Raw genomic sequence first — 23,455 nt, 5'->3', positions numbered from 1 at the left:
ATCTCTCTGCTTGCACCAGGTTTAAAAGAACGCCTACATGTGGCGCCACCCAGAGGCAGAAGATGAGAAGGACGATAAAGGGAAAGAGGACACATTTCTTCTGCTTCAGAGACGCTTACTGCGAACTTGCCCGCTCGACACTAGCTCGCCGATTTCTGCCATCACGCCAGAGCAATTAGAAGGCGTGCTCAAGAAAGAGTCGGGGACAGTAAAGCAAATGAAATTCAAATCCCATTTCTGCACCTACTTCTCCGTGTCTCTGGACTCAGAGACTCCATCAGAATTTCATCATATGACAAAGTCCTTGAATTTATCTCCTTCTCCACCCCCTCCACAGACACACACACACACACACAGACACACAAAACAACATAAAGGACCTGAGACTTTAAAAGTTCGTACAAGCCAAGTCAAAGATATCGATCACTGTAATTTTTCAAAGAAGAAAATGAACTACTTTGTGACCTGGATCTCAGACAGTCAAGATCTCGCCCCCAATTGGTTAGGCCGCAGAGAGACGGCGGCTCAAATTCCTCACAGAACTGGGAGGCCCAGGATTCCAGATCACCTCAGGGTCCTGGAACTTTGGACGGCCGCTTAGCGTGGCACGAGCGGCAGGAATTCAGTCGTCTCTTCTTTCAGAGCTCACAGGACTAGTAGCCACTTGAAAATCACTTGCATAGAAAAACATCATCAACATTTTTAAATGTTTTTTAAAAAGCCGGTTAGTAGTGATAACACAGTACAATCCCATTCCGCAGAGGAACTAACACAGCCACACACAGAGAGAGGACTGATTGGTCCCACTGAGGCCTATGATGGAGGAAGGTTATGGGGACAACTCTCTGGGACAGGAGGGGAGCTCCGTGGAATCTCTCTGTGGCTCAGTTTCCTCATCTGGAGATACCCACAGTCCCTCATGAGGCTTGTGACAAGCAAATGAGTTAATGTCACGTAACGTGCCTGGGATGGCACAGCCCAGAGCAAGCTCAGGGACGCACAGGTCAAGGCTCTCGTCATAAGTGCTTTCAAGGAGCTGCCACATTTTTCTAAAACATATCTCTATTCCTTTTATTACCAAAAAAAAAAAAGTTACTTTGATAAAACAATCATTTAGGGCCTGCCATTAACCAAAAACAGAAATACATTCAAACTACCCCAAAATGAGCCTCTTTTCTCAAAACTCTAAGCAGAGGTTCTCCAGATACACGAGGCTGAAAATTTAATGACTCAACCCAGTTGGAAATTTATTCTAGTCCGTTAATAGCTATTTCACAAAGTCAGAAATACAACTAGTAAACAGGGGTATGGGGAAGCATTCACTCTCTTCAGATAATAAAAAAAATTGAAAATTAAAATGTATAACCATTTTCAACTATTAAATTAGCCAGAAAAAAAAATATTTTGAGATATTACCCAATGCTGCCAAGCCTAAAATAAAGCCAGACTTCTCACAAGTTGCCAACGAGAGAGAGAGCTGAAGCGAACTGTAAGCGGAACAAGCGGGCATCTGTTTCGAGAACCAGAAAAGGCTCCTGTCCTTCAACCCAGAAATTTCGTTTCTGAGAATCCAGCCTAAGAAAACTTCTCAAAACAGGGAAAGTCATGTCCATCCTCGTGGTCATGACAGCGAACATTATTTCTAACAGCGAAAAACTGAACACAACATAAATGCCAAATGAGTAAATAAACTATATTTTACCAAGTGCATGGACTATTCATCTAAGCATTAAAAATGGTAGAGAAATATGAAAAAGAAAACCCAAAAATGTTAAAATGTTACCTGGGGAAAAAAATCAAAATATAAAACTGTATACCCATGGTGATTACAACTGGGCAAAGCTTGAATGAAAACTTTCAAGATGCTAATAGCGGTTCTGTTACAGGATGGACTCTGTGCGAGTCCGTTGTTTTTCTCCTCCTCGTTCCCCCAGTTTTTACAATACGTGATTTTTTATCACCTTTATGATAAAAAGTTTCTTCTGTCTAACTATGGTCACATGGCAAGGGGCTTTAAGGGGAAGCAGAACAAAGAAGGCTGCTGAGTGGCAATCTTCATGACGACGCCGTATTAGTTTGTGCGGACGGACCAGCATCACTTCCTGTTTACGGTCACCTGCTATATGCGGCACTGTGCTGCGTGTGTGACATGCGCTCAAACCTCCCAGCAGAGCTCATTAGCACCCATATTCTCACTCCGGAGAGGAGGAAATTGGGGAACCGGCAGTTAAGAATTTTCATTTAATCCTTCCAATGGCTACGTTTAGAACATTCTGGTCACTTTCCTAAGATCTGACATGGCACAGGGGAGGGGCTGGTATTCGGACACAGTCCTTCTCCAGAGCTGGCACCCTCAACACCTGGGCTGGAAGGCAACAGGTGAGAAACTGAAAATGCAGGTCGATTCTGCTTTACAACCCGACTTCTCTTCCTTGCTCTGTTGTCTGAATTTTCTAGTGTCCTTCTGTTTTTATCATTTAAGGACCAAAAAAAAAAGAAGGGCAACAGAGAAGAGGTTTGCTTACTGCCTGGGTTTGTGTGTATGGTTTTTTTCATTGTTTTGATCAAAAGACTAAATAAAGGTCGATCAAGTCTCGACTACACTCGGGGGTTATGGGTACGAAATGAGGAGAAAAAAATGATGGAGAAGAGCCAAAACAAACCTGTTCCACACCAAACCAAACTGCGCCAGGCAGCTGCCCGCACCATCTTTCTTTTATATTTTCTTTCCACCGCCTCTTCCAGTCTGCACATGAATCCTGAAATCATGGAACCGGATGGGAAGAGGACACAGAATGTCACCAAATACCCCAGTATCACATAGCTGCTACTGACGAAGCTGGGCACAGAACTTGGGTCTCAATCCCAATTCTGCATCCTTTCACAAACTTATCCTCTGCCAAATATTCTCGGCTCAGCTGAAGACAATCTGCATTTACTGGAGGGCAAATACACACCGTGTTCCAAAAAGGATCCTTCCACGTACTCATAGTGCTTAATAATGCTCAAAACTGGACAGCTGATACAGCTCACACATACTATCTCATATGTAACTCAAATTACAAACACTAAATTTCCAGCAATTGTGAAGCCACGCTAGAAACAGAGAAAGCTGAAGTAGATATAATACCTCTTTTTAAATTCTGCAAAAATAAAAAATGCATTGTGTGTACTGGTCTATTCAGAAAAAATCACACGCAACAAACCAAATGAAATATTTCCCACAAAAAACATCCTCCCAATCCACCCCCTCTGGAAGCCTCTCTGAAGAGTAGAGGCAGGCAGACAGGCAAGACACTAGACCCCGGGGTCAGACCAGGGGCCCATCTCAGCATGGGCGGCCTGCCCGAGGGAGCACGTGTGAGGGAGGGCTGGCTGGCTCCAGAGGTGGGGTCCAGATCCAGGACTCCTTCCTGAGCGTCAACAGACCGGGCCTCACTCCCTGGGAACGGCTATGTTAAAAGTTCAGATTATCACCCCTCCTCAGCCATTTCCTCAGCTGGCTTCCAGAGAGAGCAGACTCAGCCAGAACACACAGTTCTCCTGTCAGAGAGGCTCTGTGGCTTGGTGCCCAAGCGCAGGGAAGAACCGAGAACCACTGTCCAGTTGTGTGGTCCCAAGGCAGTCCCCCCAGACAACCCCGGCCCAGCACCCCTCCGTGCGCTTCCCCACCCCCGCCAGGGGCCGCTGCGGAGCTCAGCCTGCAGGGCCAAACTTGGCGAGGAAGAGAACATGTGTCCACGGGGAGGGAGCACGACCATTCCACCCCCTGGACGCCCCTCAACCACGTCCCAAGTGCCTCCTTTCTCAAGGATGACCACCAACCCAGATCTCATGCCCATTTTGGGGGCACGAAACGGGAAAGAGGCTGGAGGAGGAGGTGGGGTGGGATGGGGAAGATCAGAAAGAACTCCCAGGTCCTAGCAGTGCCCATCTGAAGATGACGCCCGGGCCGTGTCGGCAGAGAGAAAGGCAGAGAAGCAAATTACTCTCCAGCTAGGCAGTACCGACCAAGCTACACCTTATTTAACCGGGCACACTGCACAACGTACAAGATGGGAGCAATGGTCACCGGCCTGGGCCTGGGGGTCAGGCAGCCCTGGGTTCTAAGCCAGGTCTGCAGCTTCCTGGTCGGGAGGTCCTGAAGCTGCGTAACCCCAGGAGTCTCCGACTCCTCCTGTGGAACGTGAAGGCTGACAGTCCCCCAGGGTGGGGCAGGGTCCTCTGCTCTCCCAGAGCTGTGGCTCGGTCCCCACCGAGCCCCCTGTTTCTGCGCAGACCATGCTGCTCTGAGACAGAGCGACAGGTAGAGGGCAGGCCACCGCCAGAGGCCCAAGCCCACCAGCAGCAGCAAGCAGAGCGCAGGGAGAGGGCCTGATCCGGCCAGCTCCCTGGCCCGGGGTCCCCTCAGCTACCCTGCCGCCCTCACCTCACCAGCCCGGGGTCCCCACCCCATCCCGCTGACCCTGCCGCCCCGGCCTGGGGGTCCCCCGACACCTTGCCTCCCCTGCTACCCCCTCCACCCCCACCTGAGGCCCCCCCTCCCCTCCGTCAACCCCACCCCACCACCCCTGCCAGGCCCTCACTCACGGCACTCCTTCTCGTCGCTGCCATCAAAGCAGTCGGGCAGCCCGTCGCACTGCCAGGCGCCAGGGACGCAGCGCCCGTTGCCGCACATGAAGTTGCCTGGAATGTTGCACTCATTGGTGAAGTTGTTCCCTGGGAGCAGCTGGCCCTCTGCAGGAGAGAGGGGACAGGGAGGTCAGCCGGCACGGCAGAGGCGCGAGGACAGCGGTACCCCTACAACGGCACGGGCTCTCCTTCGGCGCGGGCGTATAAGTGAGACTTCCAGGAGGGGCCTCAGTTTCCTCATCTGTGAGATGGACTGACCATCTTGCCCCTCCCTCCCCACCCCCGGAGTCTGAGAGGGAGACGGGAGAAATACGGGGACACCCTCAGCAGGTGCCTGAGGCCCACAACGGGTGCTCACTGGCTTTTCTTCTTTCTCCGTCAAAAACCTTCGTGGTGAAATCTAAACCTTCTTGTCTGGCGGTCGGCAGTGGCTAAAAATGAAGGTTCCAAGACAGGAGTGAGCGCCCCACTCCCAAGGCCTCCAGCAACAGGAACTGTGGCCCTTCTGCCCCTTCACGGCATCCTTGAAGTTGAGCCACGTCAGCAGGAATCCTGGGAGATCATTTCACTTTAGGAAACTGGAGCCCCAGCCCACAAAACCAACCTGCCAGAGGTCGCCCGGGAAGGGAGGCCAAACTGAAACTCAAATTCAGGCATCCTGACTCCCAAGAGGGTACCAAGGTCACTGACTGTGTGCCGAAAGTTCCCGGGGGTTTAGAACCCAGCCTGAGGTTTAGATTCAATTCCACTGAACAAAGGCATAAAATGCCAAGGCCCTCACCCCAAAGTGCCAAATCTCAGCTGGAAACAAAAAGAAAAGGCCAAGATCACAGGGGCACGGGGTGCTGAGTCCACCCACCAATGGGCCCCAGGGGCAGAGTCTCCAGGCAGCCAGAATCTGATCAATCTGATCAGTCTGAGCCAGTGTGATCAATAGCTGAGAGATAAGGAGCCCTCTGGAAGTAAAATGGTCTTAGGGGAAAAGGAGAAAAAAAAGACCAGTCCCTCCAGGGCTCCCTCCGGAGTCTTCAAGAAGCATTTATTGAATATTTATGACCAGACACTGGTGCTAGGTGCTAGAGATGCAGAGCTGAACGCTAGGGCTCCTCCTTCAGGCTGGAAGGGCACACGGGTACACTAGTGATTTCAGCACCATGTACTAAAAAGAGGGGAGTCCAGACCTGTCTGGGCAGCAGGAGGAGAGTGGGGCCCACGACCCTCTTTCACAAGCTTTGCCAAAGAGAAGCATCTCCTGCATCCCTGACGTCACATCTTCTTCCATGCCACTCACCTTTCCATATGCGATTATTTTTACCTGGAAAGCCCTTCGACCACCGGGTCTCCTAGTAAATCCCTGCATAACCATTAGCATACAACTTCTCTGTTACCCTCCCTCTGAAGTGTTCCCTGATGGCTCCGAGCAGAGATGAATACTTACTCTCCTAGGCAGCTACAGTACTACTGGGGTGACACTAAAACTGTGTGACAACTGGAACAGGCGGTCAACAACAAACTGCAGTGGACACAGCCACCGGCAAGCAGTCCCACATCAGCCCGGGTGCCATGGGTATTCTTTGTGGACCAGCTGCCCCACTGTGCTGAAGTCATCACAGACATGCAAGTTTCCCAACTGAAATGAACTTCCAGAGCCCACCGAGGCAGCAGCTCCAGGGAGGGGCCTCGCCCTGCCCCAACCACCTGCACAGAACCCGAAAACCTCCCTTGTCTGCTCCTCACTCCTTCAGCCCCTATGGGTGGCCAGTCATCTGAACACTGTTCTCCATCATCACAGCCACGACCCGAGCCCAAGTCACTCCCACCTCTCACCAGGATCACTGCCACCTCTCCCGGTTGGGCCTTTCCACCTCCCCCCTCCCCTCACTGTGGCCAGAGGGAGTTTTCGAAAGAGCTAATTGATCATGACACTTCCTTAGTTTAAAAAAGCCACTGAATGGCTCCCCAATGTTCTTAAGATAAAGTCAAAATTCAAGGCATTAAAGAAAGGTTCCAGGAGAGAGGTGGCATTTGCAGTGGACGCTGACAGAGAGATGGAATGTAAGGGCCCTCAGGCCTAGAGATCCGACAGCAAAGACAGGTGAGGAAGGTTCGGCCCAGGGCACGGAGGAGTATGGCATAAAGAAGCACACAGCTCTGATGGTTCGGAAGTGCAAATGGACTGTGCCACTATTTCCCCTATTCCACCAAGTCAGACATCATCATCGTGGCCGTCTGCCTGCTGAGCCGACACTCGATCCCAGAACCCCTCTCAAGACCGGACTCCAGAAAGCCACCACCAACCCTGAGAAGAACACGAAACCAATTCACCACTTCCAGGCGAGGGCTCGAGATGCCCGAGGGGAAGACATAGGAGAGAAGCCTAGAAGGACCGCCAGATGCTGGATCCCAACCAGACTCGGATGCTCAACCCAGAAAGCCACACATTCCAGCTGTTTGCTAACAACTGCCCGGACTCCCCAGCCAGCAGGGAGCTCTCCAGGGCTCCAGAAGGTGACCACCGTTCTGCTTTGTTAGGAAATCACACACTGGCTTCTTAGAGCCAGCTCCTCCAAGGCAAGGCCCCTGGAAGACTCATTGCAACTGTGAAATCTTGTTCTGATAAACAGATTTCCGGAGGCAGAAAATTGGCCAGATTAGATTCCAAAGGGCTTGCTCAGAGAGGCGATAGGCTGGCGGCACACAGACTTGACAAATGTAGGGTGTGATGCAGGGCTAAATACCAGTCTGTTATGAACAGGTGGACCTGGCCGCCACGAGGCTCCCAGCAGGACCGGGCATCCCCAGGCTGGGTGACTGAGAACACAGAGGAATGTCTCTGTGCTCTCTGAGCAGCTCCAGTATGCACGCAGGGGGCAAAGGGCCTTGGGTGGAAAGGAAGTGACAATATCATCCAACTCAAAAGCATGAGGACAAACCAAGGAAAAAGAAGTTAAATCCGGTTGATTCTGTCTTCAGAAATCTTCCTCAAATCCATCCAACGTGCCTCACTAAATTGGCACCATCCAACCCAAGCACCGTGCCCGCCTGCCCCTTTAAACCAGCGGTTCCCACCACAGGGTAACTCTGCCCGCTCCAGGGACAAGCGGCAGTGTCTGGAGACTCTCTTGGTTGCGGGATGTAGTGAGTGGATTCTGGTTCTGTGCATCTGCAATGCACAGGGCTGCCCCTCCCAGCACAGACCCATCCGCCCGAAATGTCCACAGCGCCGAGGCTCAGAAATCCTGGCTTCAACCAACCTCCAACGTGCACTTCTCATGCCCCCCAGCTCCTCCTACAACAGAGGGAGGTTTTACGGTGCTACTGATGGCTTCCCGGTGCCCTTAGAATAAACTCAAACTCTGGCTGTGGTTTACAAGGCCGGGCATGATCTAGCCCTGTCTACTTCCACGGCCACTTCCAACCGTTTCCTGGGACACACATGTCCCCCCAGCACCAAGGACTGCGCCTGCTGCTCACGGACACAATTCTTCCCCTCACTTTGCACCTGGCATCACGGCTGAACTGTGTCCCCCAAAAAATCCTATCACGGAGTCCTAATCCACAGGACTCAGAATGTGACTGCACTCAGAGACGGGGCCTTTAAAGAAGGGAGTGAGTTAAAATGAGGCCGTCGGGGAGGGCCCTACTCCAGCCTGACTGGGGCCCTGACAAGAGGAAATCTGGACACAGACACACAGAGGGAAGGCCATGTGAAGAGACACAGGGACGATGGCCGGCTCCAAGCCAAGGACGCAGGCCTCCAAAGAAACCAATCCTGCCCCACTTCGATCTCCATCTCCCAGCCCACAGAACTGTGACACAATACACTTCTGCTGGTCAAGCCCCCCGGTCTGCGGTCCTGTTAGGGCTGCCCCCGCAAACTCACACACCTGGCTCACCTCCTCACCCCTCCTGCAGGCTTCTTTATCCCTCACTCTGACGGTACTTCATCTACACCCAATCTAAAGCTGGTCCCTCTGTTTTTCTTTTCCAAAGCTGGACACTCTGCCTGTGTCCTCTGTTTTCCCTTGTGCTTCCTGACGTATCTGTGCCATCTCCCCAATAGACTGCACGCCCCTGACGGACAGCAGCGCTGTCTCCTCAGCTCCACGTCCTTGGCACCTGGGGCTCAGCAGGCCCCCAATAAATACCCATGGTCGCTCTAAGGGGAAAACCAAGCGTCGGGGCTTAGGGACCCCCATCTCTCACGGTCTTCCTTGGGAAGTTCCACCCACCCTCGGCCTCATTCCCCTGGAAGGTGAGTGGGATCTGTACACATACAGTTAAAAATAAGGGACCTGGGGGTGTCTGGATTTGTGCAAGTAAATTCCTACCCTGTCTGCTTTAAAACAGGTTAGAAATCTTTTCAGCCCGACAGCAGGACTTTCTAGTGGCTGAAATATTTATCCCATCTCAGTGTCTTGGGACACATTTAGAATCCAAAAAGGACAAACCCCTTAGTACGAAGTTGGCTAGCTGGGGTTTCTCCTTTTCCCTCTTCTTCTTTTCATTAAGCTGAAGAATGAGAAAGAGCTGCCCATTTTCACTGCAGCACGTCACTTAAAATAACTATACCATCTGTCCCAAGAATGCAAAAAGAAATCCCAGTCCTCCGCCAGCGGGCAGAGGCGAGCAGCCTGCGGTGACAGCTCCTCCAGCAGCACTGGCCCCACAGACTCACATCTGAGGAGGGGCCCAAAACTGGGCAACTGCAAAAACTCAGACAGCTGCTGCATCCCGCCCAAACTGTCCTTCTGGAACATGCCGTTAGTGACGCCGACTTTTCCAGCTGAAAAATGGGGATTGTGTTCTACCAGCTGGAGGCCTTCAAAGTCTCTTCTCCCGCCAGGAACGCCTCGTCATGATGCAGTACAGATCTGACATCTGCAAACTATCGGCAGGTCATGCTGTCAGATTTCTGCCCAATGGCCTGTTTATATCCGCTGCTTCCGGACAGTCCGGTCTGCAGCTCAATGCACAACAAAGCAAGACCCACCCTCATACGTACAGACACACAGATGGCTTTGCATTCCACTTTGCAGATCTCAAGGAGATCTTCCCTAAAACCTCACCGGAAAATTAACACACCTCTTCCCACTGCCTAGTGCCAAGTTGCATAACGTCACGAGGCCACTGAAAACCGCCATCTGCTTTCCCTTCAACTTGCTTCTTCAAACACACACACGCGGTCCACACATGGGGACATGAGAAGCACCAAGGGAGCCGAGTGCGATGACTTGTTTGTAAACATCCCTGGAAAATCCCCTGAAGGTCCCTCGGCCTCCAGACTGCTCCGCGTAGCGGCGTCAGTGTCGGATGGAGTCCCAGACATCTGTCCCAGGCACTTCCCAGGGCCATTCGGTTCTCATCAAACAAGCCTCTTCCTGTGGAACCTTGCGATGGGGGCGTTCCGGCTGTCACCAGGAAGGCAGCAGCCACGTGGGGATGTGCGAGCCTAGAGCGAGGAGGCACCTCTGGCTCCAAGCACTTAAGCATAGTCCTATCCCTGCTCTGTCTAAAGTCTGCACAGCACAACGCCCCATGACCTCACGCCAACCCCAGCCTCTGCTGGTCCATCTGTTCAAGGAAGATGCCGCAGAGGGAAACAGGGGAGAAGGTAGAAAATGCCTCACGGGTTCAGGCCAGGACTGCAGACCCTTGGCATTCACAGATTTCATATGTACACAGATTTCTCACTCACACGTACAGTGCACCACGTTTCCACTGATGCTGAGGGAACACTGTACAGATGAGGCAGGCCACTGGGAACGAGCGAGCCGAGCTGCCCGCCCAGCATCCGCGCCGCGCACAGCTTTCTTGTTCGCTTCTCCTGTGAAATGCGAAGCAGCAACCATTACAAAATGACAAATGCTTGGATTCCTCCTTAAAACGAGTTAGTGAAGAAAGCCTCTGGCGAGAATTAACAAGGTAAGCAAAGAGAAAGAGAGGAGGGCTGGGGAAAGGACAGTTCTGCACCAGGAAACAGCTCTATAAATTATTTTCGTCCCGTATTTACAGCCTCGTGAAGGGCCCGAAGCTGTTACTTACATTTTTGAGTTATGCTTCGTTGCGTTTTAAGAGGACAATTATGTCGGAGCAGCATTAATGGCGTGGGGATTGGTGAGCCATCAGAACGGGGCCCTCGCAAGGTCCCAGGTCCGCAGCTCAGGGGGCTGGACAGCAACAGTGGAGGATGCTGTTCGTCATGATGCTGACCCCCAAAGGGGCCCCACCCCACCCTGAACCGCCCCCTTTGCACTCCCTTCACCAGCCCTTAAGAAATGGATCACCAGGGACCTTTCAGAGATCTAACATCTGCCGAAGTTCCTCCCATATGGCAGGAGTTCAAACGTCAGTTCTCTCTTTACTCCTTCTCAGGAGCCCTGTGAACAGGTGCATGCCCATCTTGCAGACAAGGAATCTGAGACTGAAGAAGCACCCGCTCCAGGTCACACAGCAAGAACAGGGGTCTGCGGACTTTTTAGGCCAGATTGTAAATACTCCGGGCTGTGCAGATCAGGAGGCCAAACTAAAGGTATTATAGAGGTACTTACATAAGAGGAAAGAAAACAATATTCCACAAAATTTTCACTGATGAAATTGAAAACATTAAAATAAACGAGAACAATTTTCTGTAATACAGGTCTACTAATTAAAAGAAGGGAATTCTTTTTTGGGGGAGGAGGGAGCAAGTAACGTGTCACTTGATTGAGCTTCAGAGTTAGTGTTCTCTATCATCAAAATCTATTGCAAATGTTTAATTTTTTTCAATCATTTAAAAATGTAAAAACCATTCTTAGCTCAGGGACTGTGCTGGGCTGGCTTTGGCCCAGGGGCCATAGCTGGCGACACTTGACCTGGAAGATGAAAGGTCTATCTAAACAATCAAATGGCAAAGGCATCCGATCCAAAGGGCCCCCTCTCTACCCCATCATACTTGCCCCACTCTGAAATGATCCCTGTGGTGTGGTGGCTGCTCCCCCAAAATGAGGACAGGGACCTTGGCCTTCCTGTTTCCCCAGCAACCAGCCAATACCCGGCACCCAGCACTCAGTAAACGCTCACTGACTGAATGCGTGATGACTCCTAAGGACCCTTCCGATCCTGACACTCTCAGCTTCTGTGAATTGATTTATACCCTACTTGAACCAATTTATACTTCTGTCCAAATCCAATGGACACGTGAGATTGGGTCTGCAAAACATTCCTGAGCTCCTAGGAGGAAAGAGACCGAAGTGGGGAACTTCGGATGAACTCTGACCAGCTCTCTTTTCACACCAACCCTGTCCTCGCCAAGCGTCCCATGCACGTCAGGCCAAGGGAGGACCTGGAGCGGGAGCTGGCCCCCTCGTGCCTGTCTTTTCAGCATCCAGCTGCAGCAGCAGGAAGTGAGAATCAGGCAGTGAAACTAAACTGAAGGACAAGGGAGGGGCCAACCTCATGACCAGTTTTTTCAGGCTTGCAAATAAGCCAGGCTAAGAGGGGGCCAGTAAACGCTGCACTTCAGCACCTCTCAGAAACAGCCACAGGGTCAAGAAGAGGGATTCTGCTCCGATCTCAAGTCGGGCCCAGCCCTGTGTGCGTGGGGGCGGCTCCAACAACTCCTACAGTCCCTGGGAACCGATCTGCAAACTAAACTCTGCTCTGCAGATACACCCAGGCGGGGCAAGCGTGGAAAATACCAAAGCGAACCAAGGAATAAGGCCAGAAATGCAAAATGAGCCTCATTTAGACCCGAAAGCATCTCTCTATGAGCTCAGGGTAAAGGAGGATTTCTGAAACAAGACTTAAAACACACAAGCCACAAAGACTGATAAATACAACTGCATTAAAATGTAAAACTCCTGGTCATCAAAAGACACTATAAACAAAGCTAAAAGATAAGGCACTAACTGGATGATGGTATCTGCCACATACATAACCCACAAAGATCGATATGTAGGACTTTCTTACAAGATGACATAAAAAAACGCAGACAACCCAGAAAACTGGATGGAGCCTCTGAACAGGTACTTTCACTGACGAGAAAACTCAAGCAGCCACTTCAGACGCACTCAACCTCGCTGGTAATCAGAAAATGATTAACGAAACGGGAAGTCCTCTTTCACACCCAGCAGACTTGCAAGAATTTGAAGTCTGACGTTCTCAAGTGGCGACACGGTGTGCGGCAACAGGAACTCACGCTGCACGCAGTGGAGGAAACGGAGGACTGATCGGCAACTCCTCGTGAAGCTGAAGATGCTCCGACCCTCTGACCCCGCCAGTCTTCTGGTACCTACCCCAGGTCTGGGAGAAGCGTACATGAGAGAACAGCACGAGGACATCCCCTGCAGCGAGGCCAGAAGGCAAAATTGCCAGACACGCTAAACGTCCATCAAAGAGGGAATGGATGAAAAATCAGGGGACATTCACACAATGGAATACTGCCAGGGCTTCTATTTAATGAACTGGGATGGCATGAATCAACACGGATAAGTCAAGAAACTTAATGCTAAGTGAAAAAAGCAGAGTGCAGAATAGCACTTAAATCAGGCTTGAAAAACATACTACTCTAAAGGATTCATACAGATGTAGACGTCATTTGGAAAATGTACAGGAAAAGAAAAATACCCCATTCGGGGCAGTGGTTACCCGCTGGCGAACGGGATCAGAGGGCGCACGTGAACTCAGCTGTAAGCTTTCTGCAAAACACTCGGAAGCAAGCATGACAAAATGTCAGAATTTAGCGGAACTAGTTCACAGGCTTTCTATTATTCTTGATTCTTTTCTCCACGCTTTAAAAAACGTTTCATTAATAAGATTTATTATCCAGAACAAAAATTACACTAATATTTGAGAAAAATCTATGAAAGACATATGGAGCCATTCACCACTAATAGTCTAGCTTCAAAAAACCCCATCAAATATAAAAGAATGAGAGATGAAAGGTGGCAAGTGTTCATATTGGGGGAAAAAGAGCCAGTGCAGGGGCATCCATCTGGGAGAGGGGCCTACAGGAACTCTCTTCATTTCTGAAAGGCAGCCACAGTTGCCGGGTAGAAGCCAACAGCAGAGGAAAAAAATAAACACAGCTCTTCAGATAGATTTACTCACCCGACTTATGAAGCCGTGACATTCCAAAAATAAAAATATTAAGGCCTACCAGAAGTTCTGAATTTTTCAAATGCTAACTCCCGCAGACATCAGCGTGGGAAAAGCCGCAGTAAAGCTGTCTTTCTCAGAATAGTCCGCGCCATCTGCCCCCTCGCCCCTCAACACGGGGCTGCAGGAGGCAGAGACAGCCAAGGCTGGGATTTGGCACGCCCAATCACAACTGCCAAATGCCTGATTCTCTAATCACGATAGCTAGCTGTGTGACTTCAGATAAGTGAGTTCCCCTCTCTGAGCTAAAATTCTCCATTTGTCAAACTGGGGTAACCCTACCTCCCGGGCAGGGTTGCTGAAGGACAGAGGGATAGAAGACCCATATACAACAGATAGAGGGATAAAGTAAATGTAAGAGGTAGATGGCATATACTTGGGGTTCAATAAGTAGTCCTCGTGTTTGTTACTTCTTTCCCTCCACGCATTCTCCGGGACTCTCCTTGTTAGTGGCGCTCAGAGAACACTGGGCCCCTTCTGTCCCTTCCCCTCCAGAAAGGGCGCCGCCTGGGCAGGTGGGAAGCCCGCTGGAAGTGGGGTTGGCTGAGAGCTGGTGGTCACTCAGGTCCAAAAAAGCAGACTTTGGAGACAGACACCAGGTTCTAAGAACACAGTCAAGGAGCTCACAACATGACCCTGGCTGTGTGTCTTCTAACACACGACAGTCTCAGTTCGATTATTCCTAAGAACCAACCAGCCCTCACTGCCAGGGCTCTGCACAGCAGCAGAACTACAAAATGCACCAGCCCTTCCAGACAACGTGGTTGTGAAGCAGGTCCAAGAGAAAGGTTCCTGGGATTCACCTTTGGGATCTGAGGGAGCTGCTCCACCTCCCTGGGCCTCAGTTTCCCCATGTGTAAACCAAGGCAGTAGGAGATGACGTCCAAGTTCCTCCTCAACTCTCAGCCCGCTCGTCCTGTTTCTGTGGACACAGCTCCAGTCCCCACGCAGGCAGGCAGTCACCATCTGCCTGTCCTACATACATTCCTCAGCATTTAAAAATAATACCGAGGGTTTACACAGAGCTCCCCCTCTACAGAACTGAAAACATCCCTGCGAGGCAGGTGCAGAAGGCAGTTCCTCGTTTCCAAAAACAGAGACTAAGACCCAGCCGTCAAAAGGCAGGGCTGGCGCTGGTTTCCAGCCCCCAGAGGAGACTCGATTCCTGCCTCTGCCCTTTAGAACTGAGACGGCTGGTCCCACACTCCCTGCAACAAGAGAAAATAATCTCCAAAGGGCCAGGAGACCCGCCTCCCGGTCCCTACGAATCCCAAGGCTCTCGAGTTCACTTTGCTTATCCACAATCTGCCATTGCGTCTCAGCAAATGAACGACTGTTTGGCTTATCACTTCTGATTAGGAGAGGAACTCAGCCAGGGGAATCAGCAACACCGACCTGTTAGCACCACCAATGGGGAATACATATTAACCCAGGCGTCTTCTTAAATTTCCTTAAGTAGCTTAATCTATTAAACCGCTGCATCCTGCTTCTACAATCTGCTCACGCGGGCACCCTCTCTCCCGCAGAGCATGACGACAGGCCCTCCATCATAAGGAATTAGCTGACTTCTTGAGCAAATGATGTTTGTACACCTAGCATACCAGAGTTAAGCAGTATTTACCGCTGGAGTCCCCGCTTCTGCATGCATGTCTGACGGAGAGCAGCTTTCAGAGGGAGCAACTGACATTTGCAAGACACTTGTCGAAGTGGTAAATCAAAGGGCAGAAACCCTGCAGGCGAACCTGTTCGGGTTTTCCAGATTGCAAAGGGTAGCTTATGACAGTCCAGAAAACAAAGCAAATTAAAAATTAAAGAGGGATTATAGAGGTCGTCTCCCTCAGTCAGCCCTGGAGCCCACATACTCTGCATTCTAATTCCGCTCCTGCCAAGCTCAGGGAACGGCTTAATCCCTCTGTGCCTCAGTGTACTCCTCTATAAAATGGAGGTGGACCAAACGCAACCTTGATAAGCTCTCTGGGTAACCAAGGGGCTGTTCTGTCCACCTTGGTGTTGGAGTCGCAGTCACAAATCTGAAAATATGAGAACTCTCATTGCGTATCACTTGCACCAGAAAACTTCTCAAAAAAAAAAAAAAAATACACTAAAAATTCAGTGAAAGCTTCTGGGATTTTCAGACATTTTATAAGACAGCAGTCAGAGGCCATAAGATCAGCCAGAGTTCACTTGTTAAAGGTATTATTATGCACTATTAAAGAACTACGGTTATACAGACTAGATGTTATGTGGGCATATACGATGTCATTACACAAGACATACCATTACAATGTAGTTACACGATTAATAATGAAAGGAAGGGTGACCTGCAGTGTAAATGGATCCACCTCGAACTGAACACAACAGAATCCGACCAGGTGAGATGAGAGACCAGAGAAGGGAGCTGCTCATTAAGAAATGCCTCTTCAAGGGGCTGGCCCCGTGGCCGAGTGGTTAAGTTCCTGCGCTCCGCTGCAGGCGGCCCAGTGTTTCATCGGTTTGAACCCTGGGCGCGGACATAGCACTGCTCATCAAACCACGCTGAGGCGGCGTCCCACATACCACAACTAAAATGTACAACTATGTACCGGGAGGCTTTGGGGAGAAAAAAGGAAAAAAATAAAATCTTTAAAAAAAAAAAAGAAATGACTCGAACGTGCCCCAGTGTGAGTCAGTTCAGATTACTACTGCTCAGACACTGGAAAGCAGTCAAAGCTCGGTGAATGCCAAGACCACGATGAAACTTTATGTAGGTCCAGACCCCACAGTCTGCAGGATCTTCAATCTCCTGACTTCCAGCTGCTCCCTGCCCCCATGATGGCCTGAATCTATCCTCACAAAGTCACCAATGGCCTCACAACTGCTGAATCCAAAGGTTAGCATTCCAGCGCTACCTTACGCAAAACTCTGCTGCCCTGGACCACCCGGAGCCTGCCCTCCTCCTGGACCTCCACTCCCTTGGCCTCCTCCACACCCTCACTCTCTGACCATGCCTCCTCGGTCACCTCAGAGGCTGCTCTTCCTCCAGCCATCCCTCAACAGCCTCCAGAATCCTGTCTCCCGTCTGCTTGAGCGATAGATGCGTCTTCCCTGGGAAAGCCATCCCATCCACCATTAGGTTCAACCTCCAGCTCAGCTCTCTCCCCTCCAACCCCACCCTCCACACACAGCCGCATCACCCCTACCACCCCAGGTACTTTCATCGCCAGCAGACTCAGCACATCCGCAACAGAACTTTTGATGTTTCTCCTAAACCTGCTCCTCCTGCATCACCCAGTATTTCGAGAACTACCCAACATCCCTCTCCCTCAGCCCCGCCCACATCAATCAACAGTGCTAAACATTTCCCACATCCATCTTTCCTCGCCATCCCTCCTACTCACGACCCTGGTTCAAGCCCTTCTCCCTTGCCTGTTGGGCATTAATGGATTCCTTGCCAGCTTTCCTGGCTCCAGTCTTTTTTTTTTTTAAAGATTGGCACCTGAGCTAACAACTGCTGTCAATCCTTTTTTTTTTTTTTTTCTGCTTTACTCCCCAAATCCCCCTGCTACATAGTTGTATATCTTAGTTGTAGGTCCTTCTAGTTGTGGCATGTGGGATGCCACCTCAATGTGGCCTGACGAGCGATGCCATGTCTGTACCTAGGATCCGAACCTGCGAAACCCTGGGCAGCCAGAGCGGAGCGCACAAACTTAACCACTCGGCCATGGGGGCGGCCCCCTTGGCTCCAGTCTCGACACCTAAAATGCACTTGCACACAACTGGAGAGCAAACCTGACCATGTCACTCACCGTTTCAAATCCTCCCATGGCTCCCACCCCATGAGGGCAAGGCCCGAGGTCCTGGGGTCAGCACAGGAGGCCTGGGTGTCCTGGCCAGCCCACCGCTTCAGCAGTTGGTTCCTCCCTAGCCCCCCAGATCACTTTACAAGCTCCTGTCAGACCTCTCAACATAACTTACGTAAACCTCTATCTCTTCACTTATCATAATGCTTCATTGTTTGTTTGCCTGTCTTCCCGAAAAACCCCATGAACAACTTTTACCCAGAGGAGGAAATGTGTCCAAATGTAGGCCAGAGACAAGGAAAGAATGTTGAAATGGCGGGAGGAATGGAGGAAGGGTTGGAGGTGGGATGGAGGCGGGGAGAGAAGGGTGGAGGGATGAATGGATGGAAGGATGGAGGGATGAATGGAAACATAGAGGGAGGGATAAAGTGTGTGGGTAGATGGTAATACGGATGGTTGCTTCTTTGTGCTATAATATTATGAAAAGCATTTCACCAAACATTTTGTGGATCATTCCTGCAAGTCAGGATTATTCCTCAATCCTGTGGACAGTCCACATTTGTATGCAGCTTAAGATTTATGAAACGAAAACATGTTTCTTCATGCTCAGATAATAATTTGATCTGAACTTGTTTATTTGAAAAACGGGGGTGGGAGGGATGTGACCCCAAAATATTTTTTATTCATATTATTATTCTCTTTCCTGAGAAGTCGTGGACCCCAGAATTTTCTAAAAAGCAATTTTCACCTCTGGATTAGCTTGAGCTTAAACCCATAATTCTTCATGGCTCAAAGTAAAAATTCAAATGTGGCCCAATACTTTAGACTGCAACCTCAGCAGGTGAGCGCTTGCCTCCAAAACTCTCGGCATGAGGACTTTGTATATGACCATAGGCTGTCAGCAGTATCTGACACAGCTGCCCCTGAGACACAGCCAACCTTCTGTGATGATCCATCTCTCAAGAAATCAAGGTTGGACACGTTATGGGGGAGAAGAACCAAGTCCGGGTGCATCTCATCACTGATGACCCCCATAGGAGTCAGCCCTCTGTTCCTGTTTCACAGTGGGTTGGAGGCAGCCTCAGTCAAGCCTTCAGGCCTCCATCCGCAGGGAGGCTGTCTTCTCCTCTCCCTGAGGTGAATCCCAAACCATCAGCACCCCACACTCGGTCCATGTTTGTTTCTTTCTGTATCCAGGGAGTAGTGACAGCTGCACCAAAGACAGTGGCATTTTGGGCTGGGACTCTCATTCAGAGCAGACAAAGAAGCCAGCCCTGTGCTACTGGAGGCAGTGAAGGTGGTCTGGCCTTCAGGGGTCCCATCAAGGGTCTGCCTCTGTCATCAATGGCCATAGGAGCCCTGGGCCCTGGGCCCCCAGCTGCCCCCACTCCCAGCAGCCCTGGGATCTTCTGAACAAAGAGCCGAGTTTGTTTGCCAATATGGAAGGTGGCCACCCTTCACAGGCTCTGGACGTGGAGAGAAGAATGCCAGCTCCACGTGAACCTGCCAAGAGAGTTTAGGGAGCCACTGTGGTCTAGGAAATGCCAGCAGAATAAAGAAACGTAACGAACCAGAACTGCCAACACAGCTCAAGAGACTCTCTCTGTCTCTTTTGTCGATCATGGATCTTTATGCTAAAGACATGAGCGACCACGGTTTTTAAGAGAAATGAGGCAAGGGATCCAGCTTCTCACAGAACATCCGCAATAATCAGCTCCAACAGGCGCCAAGCCCTGCCCGGCCCTGCTCACTCTCACTGCACGGCACGGTCCTCCCGGGCCGCACAAACAATAATGCAGTGACAGACGCCAGACTCTGCAGCCAGGAGGAGAAATTTCACCTAATTAAATAACAACAAAACAGAAAACCAAAGCCTTCGGCCAATGCCAAAAAGAAGACAGGCGGCTTGATCTTTTCTAGAGCTTTATAGCCAGGATCGCCAATCAAGATTTTTTTTTCTAAATTTATCTTTTCAAACAATTCTGTGTCTCTAATTGCAAAGAACTCCTTAAAAATCAACAAGAAAATTGCAAGCAAACCGAGAGAAAAATGGATAAAGGAAATGAACGAGCATGTCACAGAAAATACAGATGGCCAATAAACCAACGAAAAGATGCAGAACCCCACTGGCAGTTAAACAAATGCAAGCGGAAATGCCATTTTTTAAAACAATCTGATCAGCAGTTAAAATGATGGATAATATTGACAGCTGGAATGGATGCGAGGAAATTGGTACTCTCAGACTACTGATGAGAGGAGAAACTGGTACAACCTCTCTGGGACCACTGGTGACACTGGCACTATTTATTACGGGCTTACCTTTGGACTCACTGATTCATTTCTAGGCGTCTATCCTTGGGAATATATAAACGCACTGAGAAACACGTAGAAGGCTTTAGTTCTTTATTTACTTACTTTTACTGAGGAAGACTCGCCCTGAGCTAACATCCACGCCAATCTCCCTCTATTTTTTAGTATGTGGGCCAGCACAGCATGGCTGCTAACAGTGTGGGTCTACGCCCAGAACCGAACCCGGGCCCCAGAAATGGAGCAGTGAACTTAACCACCAGGTCACTGGGGCTGGCCCCAGCTTTGTTTTTTTTTTTTCTTTACATCATTGTTTTTAAAAGCTCAAAACTTACAAGAACTTAAAACCTACCCAGAGGGAGATGGGTAAACACGATATGGCAGATCCAGAAGAACTTAGGATCCCGAATGCACTGCCGTGGAGGAACACCTCCAATACCTCAGAGGGGGAAGCAAGTTGCAAAACAATACATATAGCATTACCCATTTCCATTTCCCTCCAGAGTTGTATGTGATAACGTACAGGCACCTGCATTTACCTTCGAATCTGCAAGGTCCTAGAACATACACTCTGAGAGAAGGAATAGAGAGGTTCTTTGAAAATATGGGTATATTTTCTATTGGCATCTTTTTTCAAAACAAATTTCTTAAACTACCACCATAGTAAATACGCCTGGAGAACTGAGAATAGGAAGCATGATGACCTGGAGGAAGGGTTGAAGAGCACTGCACATTATCAAAATACACACACACATATGCACACATACACAGAGAGAAACACATACACGTGCACACACAGAGACCTTAAGAAACAAAAGCCAAAAGGAAAAGGTCACCCTATGCACCAAAAAAAAAGACAAAGCATCCCTTAAAACTTTAGAGAAGCCAGTTTCGTAAGAGTACTTTCACACAGTTATGAAACTAACAGCCCCAAACGCTGGCCTAAACTAACAAAAAACAACAAACCTGAATGGGGAATCATATGGAGAAACTTGGGTATGGATGGCTGCTTTCTTAATGAGTTAGTTATTCTGGGAACTCGCCCAAGGGCTGTATTCCCTTTTAGAACACAAATGTATTCTACAAAAGCTGTCTGAGGCACCTTTCCGCGGCCACATGGCTCCCCTCCCTCCTGCCCCCTTTCTCCCCATAAGCCACACCGCCTCGGTGGCCTCAGTGGGAGTGCCAGGGCTCTGCCTCTGATTAGGGGATATAAATTTAATGTGTCCTCTGTGAGGAATGCAGCGTGTCTGTCCAAGGCTCGCTTGCGCTCCATGTGAGCCCACAATTACTGCCTGCTCCGAACTCCTGCTTCCAGGTGGCACCGGGCCACCCTTTCTGCTGGAAGACAGAAGAGCTCATTCAAGGGCGCCGGGAGCGAGAGGGCCGGAGCCCGACCAAGGCTGGGGGGGGGCGTCTGGTTGCCACGGTTTCGGAGTTGTCCTCGCAACCGAAGTGGGTGGAGGGTCATCCCGCAACCCGCCTTCTGGAAAAGGGGGTGGAAATTAGATGTTTTTAGCAAAAGAAGCCAGACTAACCCTTTTTCTGGCCAGTTCAAAATCAGGCAAAAAAGCAGTCCATGAAGTTGGAAGTCACGATGCGGGGGGGACGACCAGACGGGGGCACAGTGGGGTTCTGGGGTATTGGCGATGCTGTGTCTCGTTCTGAGCATGGTTCCCCAGGTGTGTTTACTTCATGAAAATTCATGGAGCCTCCCACTTAACCTCTGGGCACTTTTCAGTACATATCTAAATTTCTATTAAAAATTTACATAAATCACAAAAGAAGACCTTTTGAACGGGCACCTGCCTGACGGGCATCGTCTCTGTCCATTCCCACTGACTCTCTCCTTTCTTCCTTCCACAGCCTGAGCCACTGGCAAACTCACTGGTCAGATCAGGCCAAGTCCAACTGTCCATGATGCCACGACCTGGCGACAGGTGGGGACCGGCAGTGTGAGGAGGGGGGAATGGAATGTCCAGCATTTATTTTTAATTGATAGGCTCATTTTCCCTTAATATCGAAACAGTCCCACTCCTCCTCTCCAGTGCCCAAAATGGCATCGGCCACACCCTGATAAACCCCAAGCACGCAAGTTCTGGGCCCAGCCCCGGGCACATCGGTCCCCTCTACCGGCCCAGCTCTAGAACAGCCTCCGGGAGGCATTCGAGAAGTCGGCCGGCACTCCAGCTCTCCGTCCAGTCTGAGCCGGGACGGGACTTGCCTAGGAGTCCACGCCATCGCTGCTGACCTGCGACCCCACCACCGCCAAACTCTTTCGGGGTTATTCTCACCTATCAGGGATATTAGGGGTCTTCGATGAACTTTCCCATGTGGTTAGTTAGGGGGCTTTTCCTCCTCTCTTCTTAAATAAAAAAGTTTTTTTGCTTGTCTTTGACGAAAAGAAAAACATAAAGTTTATAGGAAACTATATGGAGAGAAAAGCAACCCAGAAAGATTTACATTTGATGAACTCACAAATCAAGCAACCGATCGCTGATGTCTGCTGAGGCCGAGGGAGAAGCCTGAGCCTGCTGCCTCTCCCTCCATGCCATCACCACTCTTTCAAAGAGGCAGCACCAACCCACCACTGCCACCACCCCAGCCTCTGCCACCACCACCGCTGTCACCACCACCACCACCGCCACCACCACTACCACCCAGAAACTCAGGGCCAGGGGCCCCAGCTCCAGGAAAGGAAGGTTGATCTCAGCTCACTAGCAAGGGGGCTGCCACCCCCGGGGAGCCCACAAGACAGGAGGGAGCCGGCGAGGGGAGGTGCCCAGCCCAGGGGTGTCCCTGATTTCAAGAGCACTCCTGACATCATGGAGAACAAGCCCACAGCTGCTGAGTGCACCCTCTCGGCGACCGGCATTTCACAGGATGTTGCCCCAGCCTTTTCATTAAAGGCCAGGTTGGTAACACCACCCATCTGTGTTCCCTTCACCGATACATTACAATCCCGTCAATGACTCCTCTGTCTGTCTGTCTGTCTGTCTGTGTCTCAGATCAGTTTCTTGCACTCCCACAAAACAAACAGCTTCTGTTCAAACTGCAGCCCAGAGCGACTCAATCTCCTGACACCTCCCCCACCGCAGGAAAAATCCGGAACTGTGGAAACAGGGAAAGGCCTGCCGGAAGCTCAGACTGGAGAGCAGGGAGGAAGCGAGGTGTGGAAGGAACACCTCAGGCCACACTCACCAGGCCCAAGACTCACAGACCCACAGTCCAGCAGCAAGTCACACATCCAAAGATCACACCAAGTAAGCCCAAAAAAGAAAGAACCAACTGAAGACCTTAAAAAAAAAAAGTGTCTTTATTAAGGGAAAAAAGGGGGATGCCAGCAAACCCGCCTTGCCTCAGCTCTCTAGTGCCTTCCAGATCCTAGCAGACAACACACAGACATGAGGACCCGAGCCACGGACGGCTCCAGCCTCGACGTGTCGGCAAAGCCTGTCAGTGAGAGGCAGGAAGGACCACCGCCAGCCACCCCAGCTCCTCGACAGAAGGAAGATCACAACACCCCACTGGGGGTTACCAACTCGTGAGGAGAGAAGGGAAGGGATTTGTAAAAACACCATCCAAAGCAATCGACCTCA

At 50.4% G+C, this 23,455-nt stretch overlaps 1 protein-coding gene across 17 annotated transcripts in view; it reads right to left on the bottom strand.

Moving 5' to 3' along the window:
- Positions 1-23,455, bottom strand: part of LDLRAD3 (low density lipoprotein receptor class A domain containing 3) — a 417,721-nt gene that overhangs the window by 341,687 nt on the left and 52,579 nt on the right. For 14 of the 17 annotated variants that reach the window (XM_070229298.1, XM_070229297.1, XM_023653878.2 and 11 more), the window contains exon 2: positions 4,591-4,737. In XM_070229298.1, coding sequence (XP_070085399.1) covers positions 4,591-4,737 — 147 coding nt within the window. Of the gene's footprint in view, positions 1-4,590; positions 4,738-4,990; positions 5,105-23,455 lie in introns of those variants that run through there. The other 3 variants (XM_070229303.1, XM_070229302.1, XM_070229301.1) reach the window with 3 other exon arrangements.

This window comes from Equus caballus, chromosome 12 (assembly GCF_041296265.1).
Source record: "Equus caballus isolate H_3958 breed thoroughbred chromosome 12, TB-T2T, whole genome shotgun sequence".
Taxonomy (NCBI): Eukaryota; Metazoa; Chordata; class Mammalia; order Perissodactyla; family Equidae; genus Equus; species Equus caballus.
Note: the sequence above shows the minus strand (reverse complement) of the source record. Positions and strands in the feature narration are given on the sequence as shown.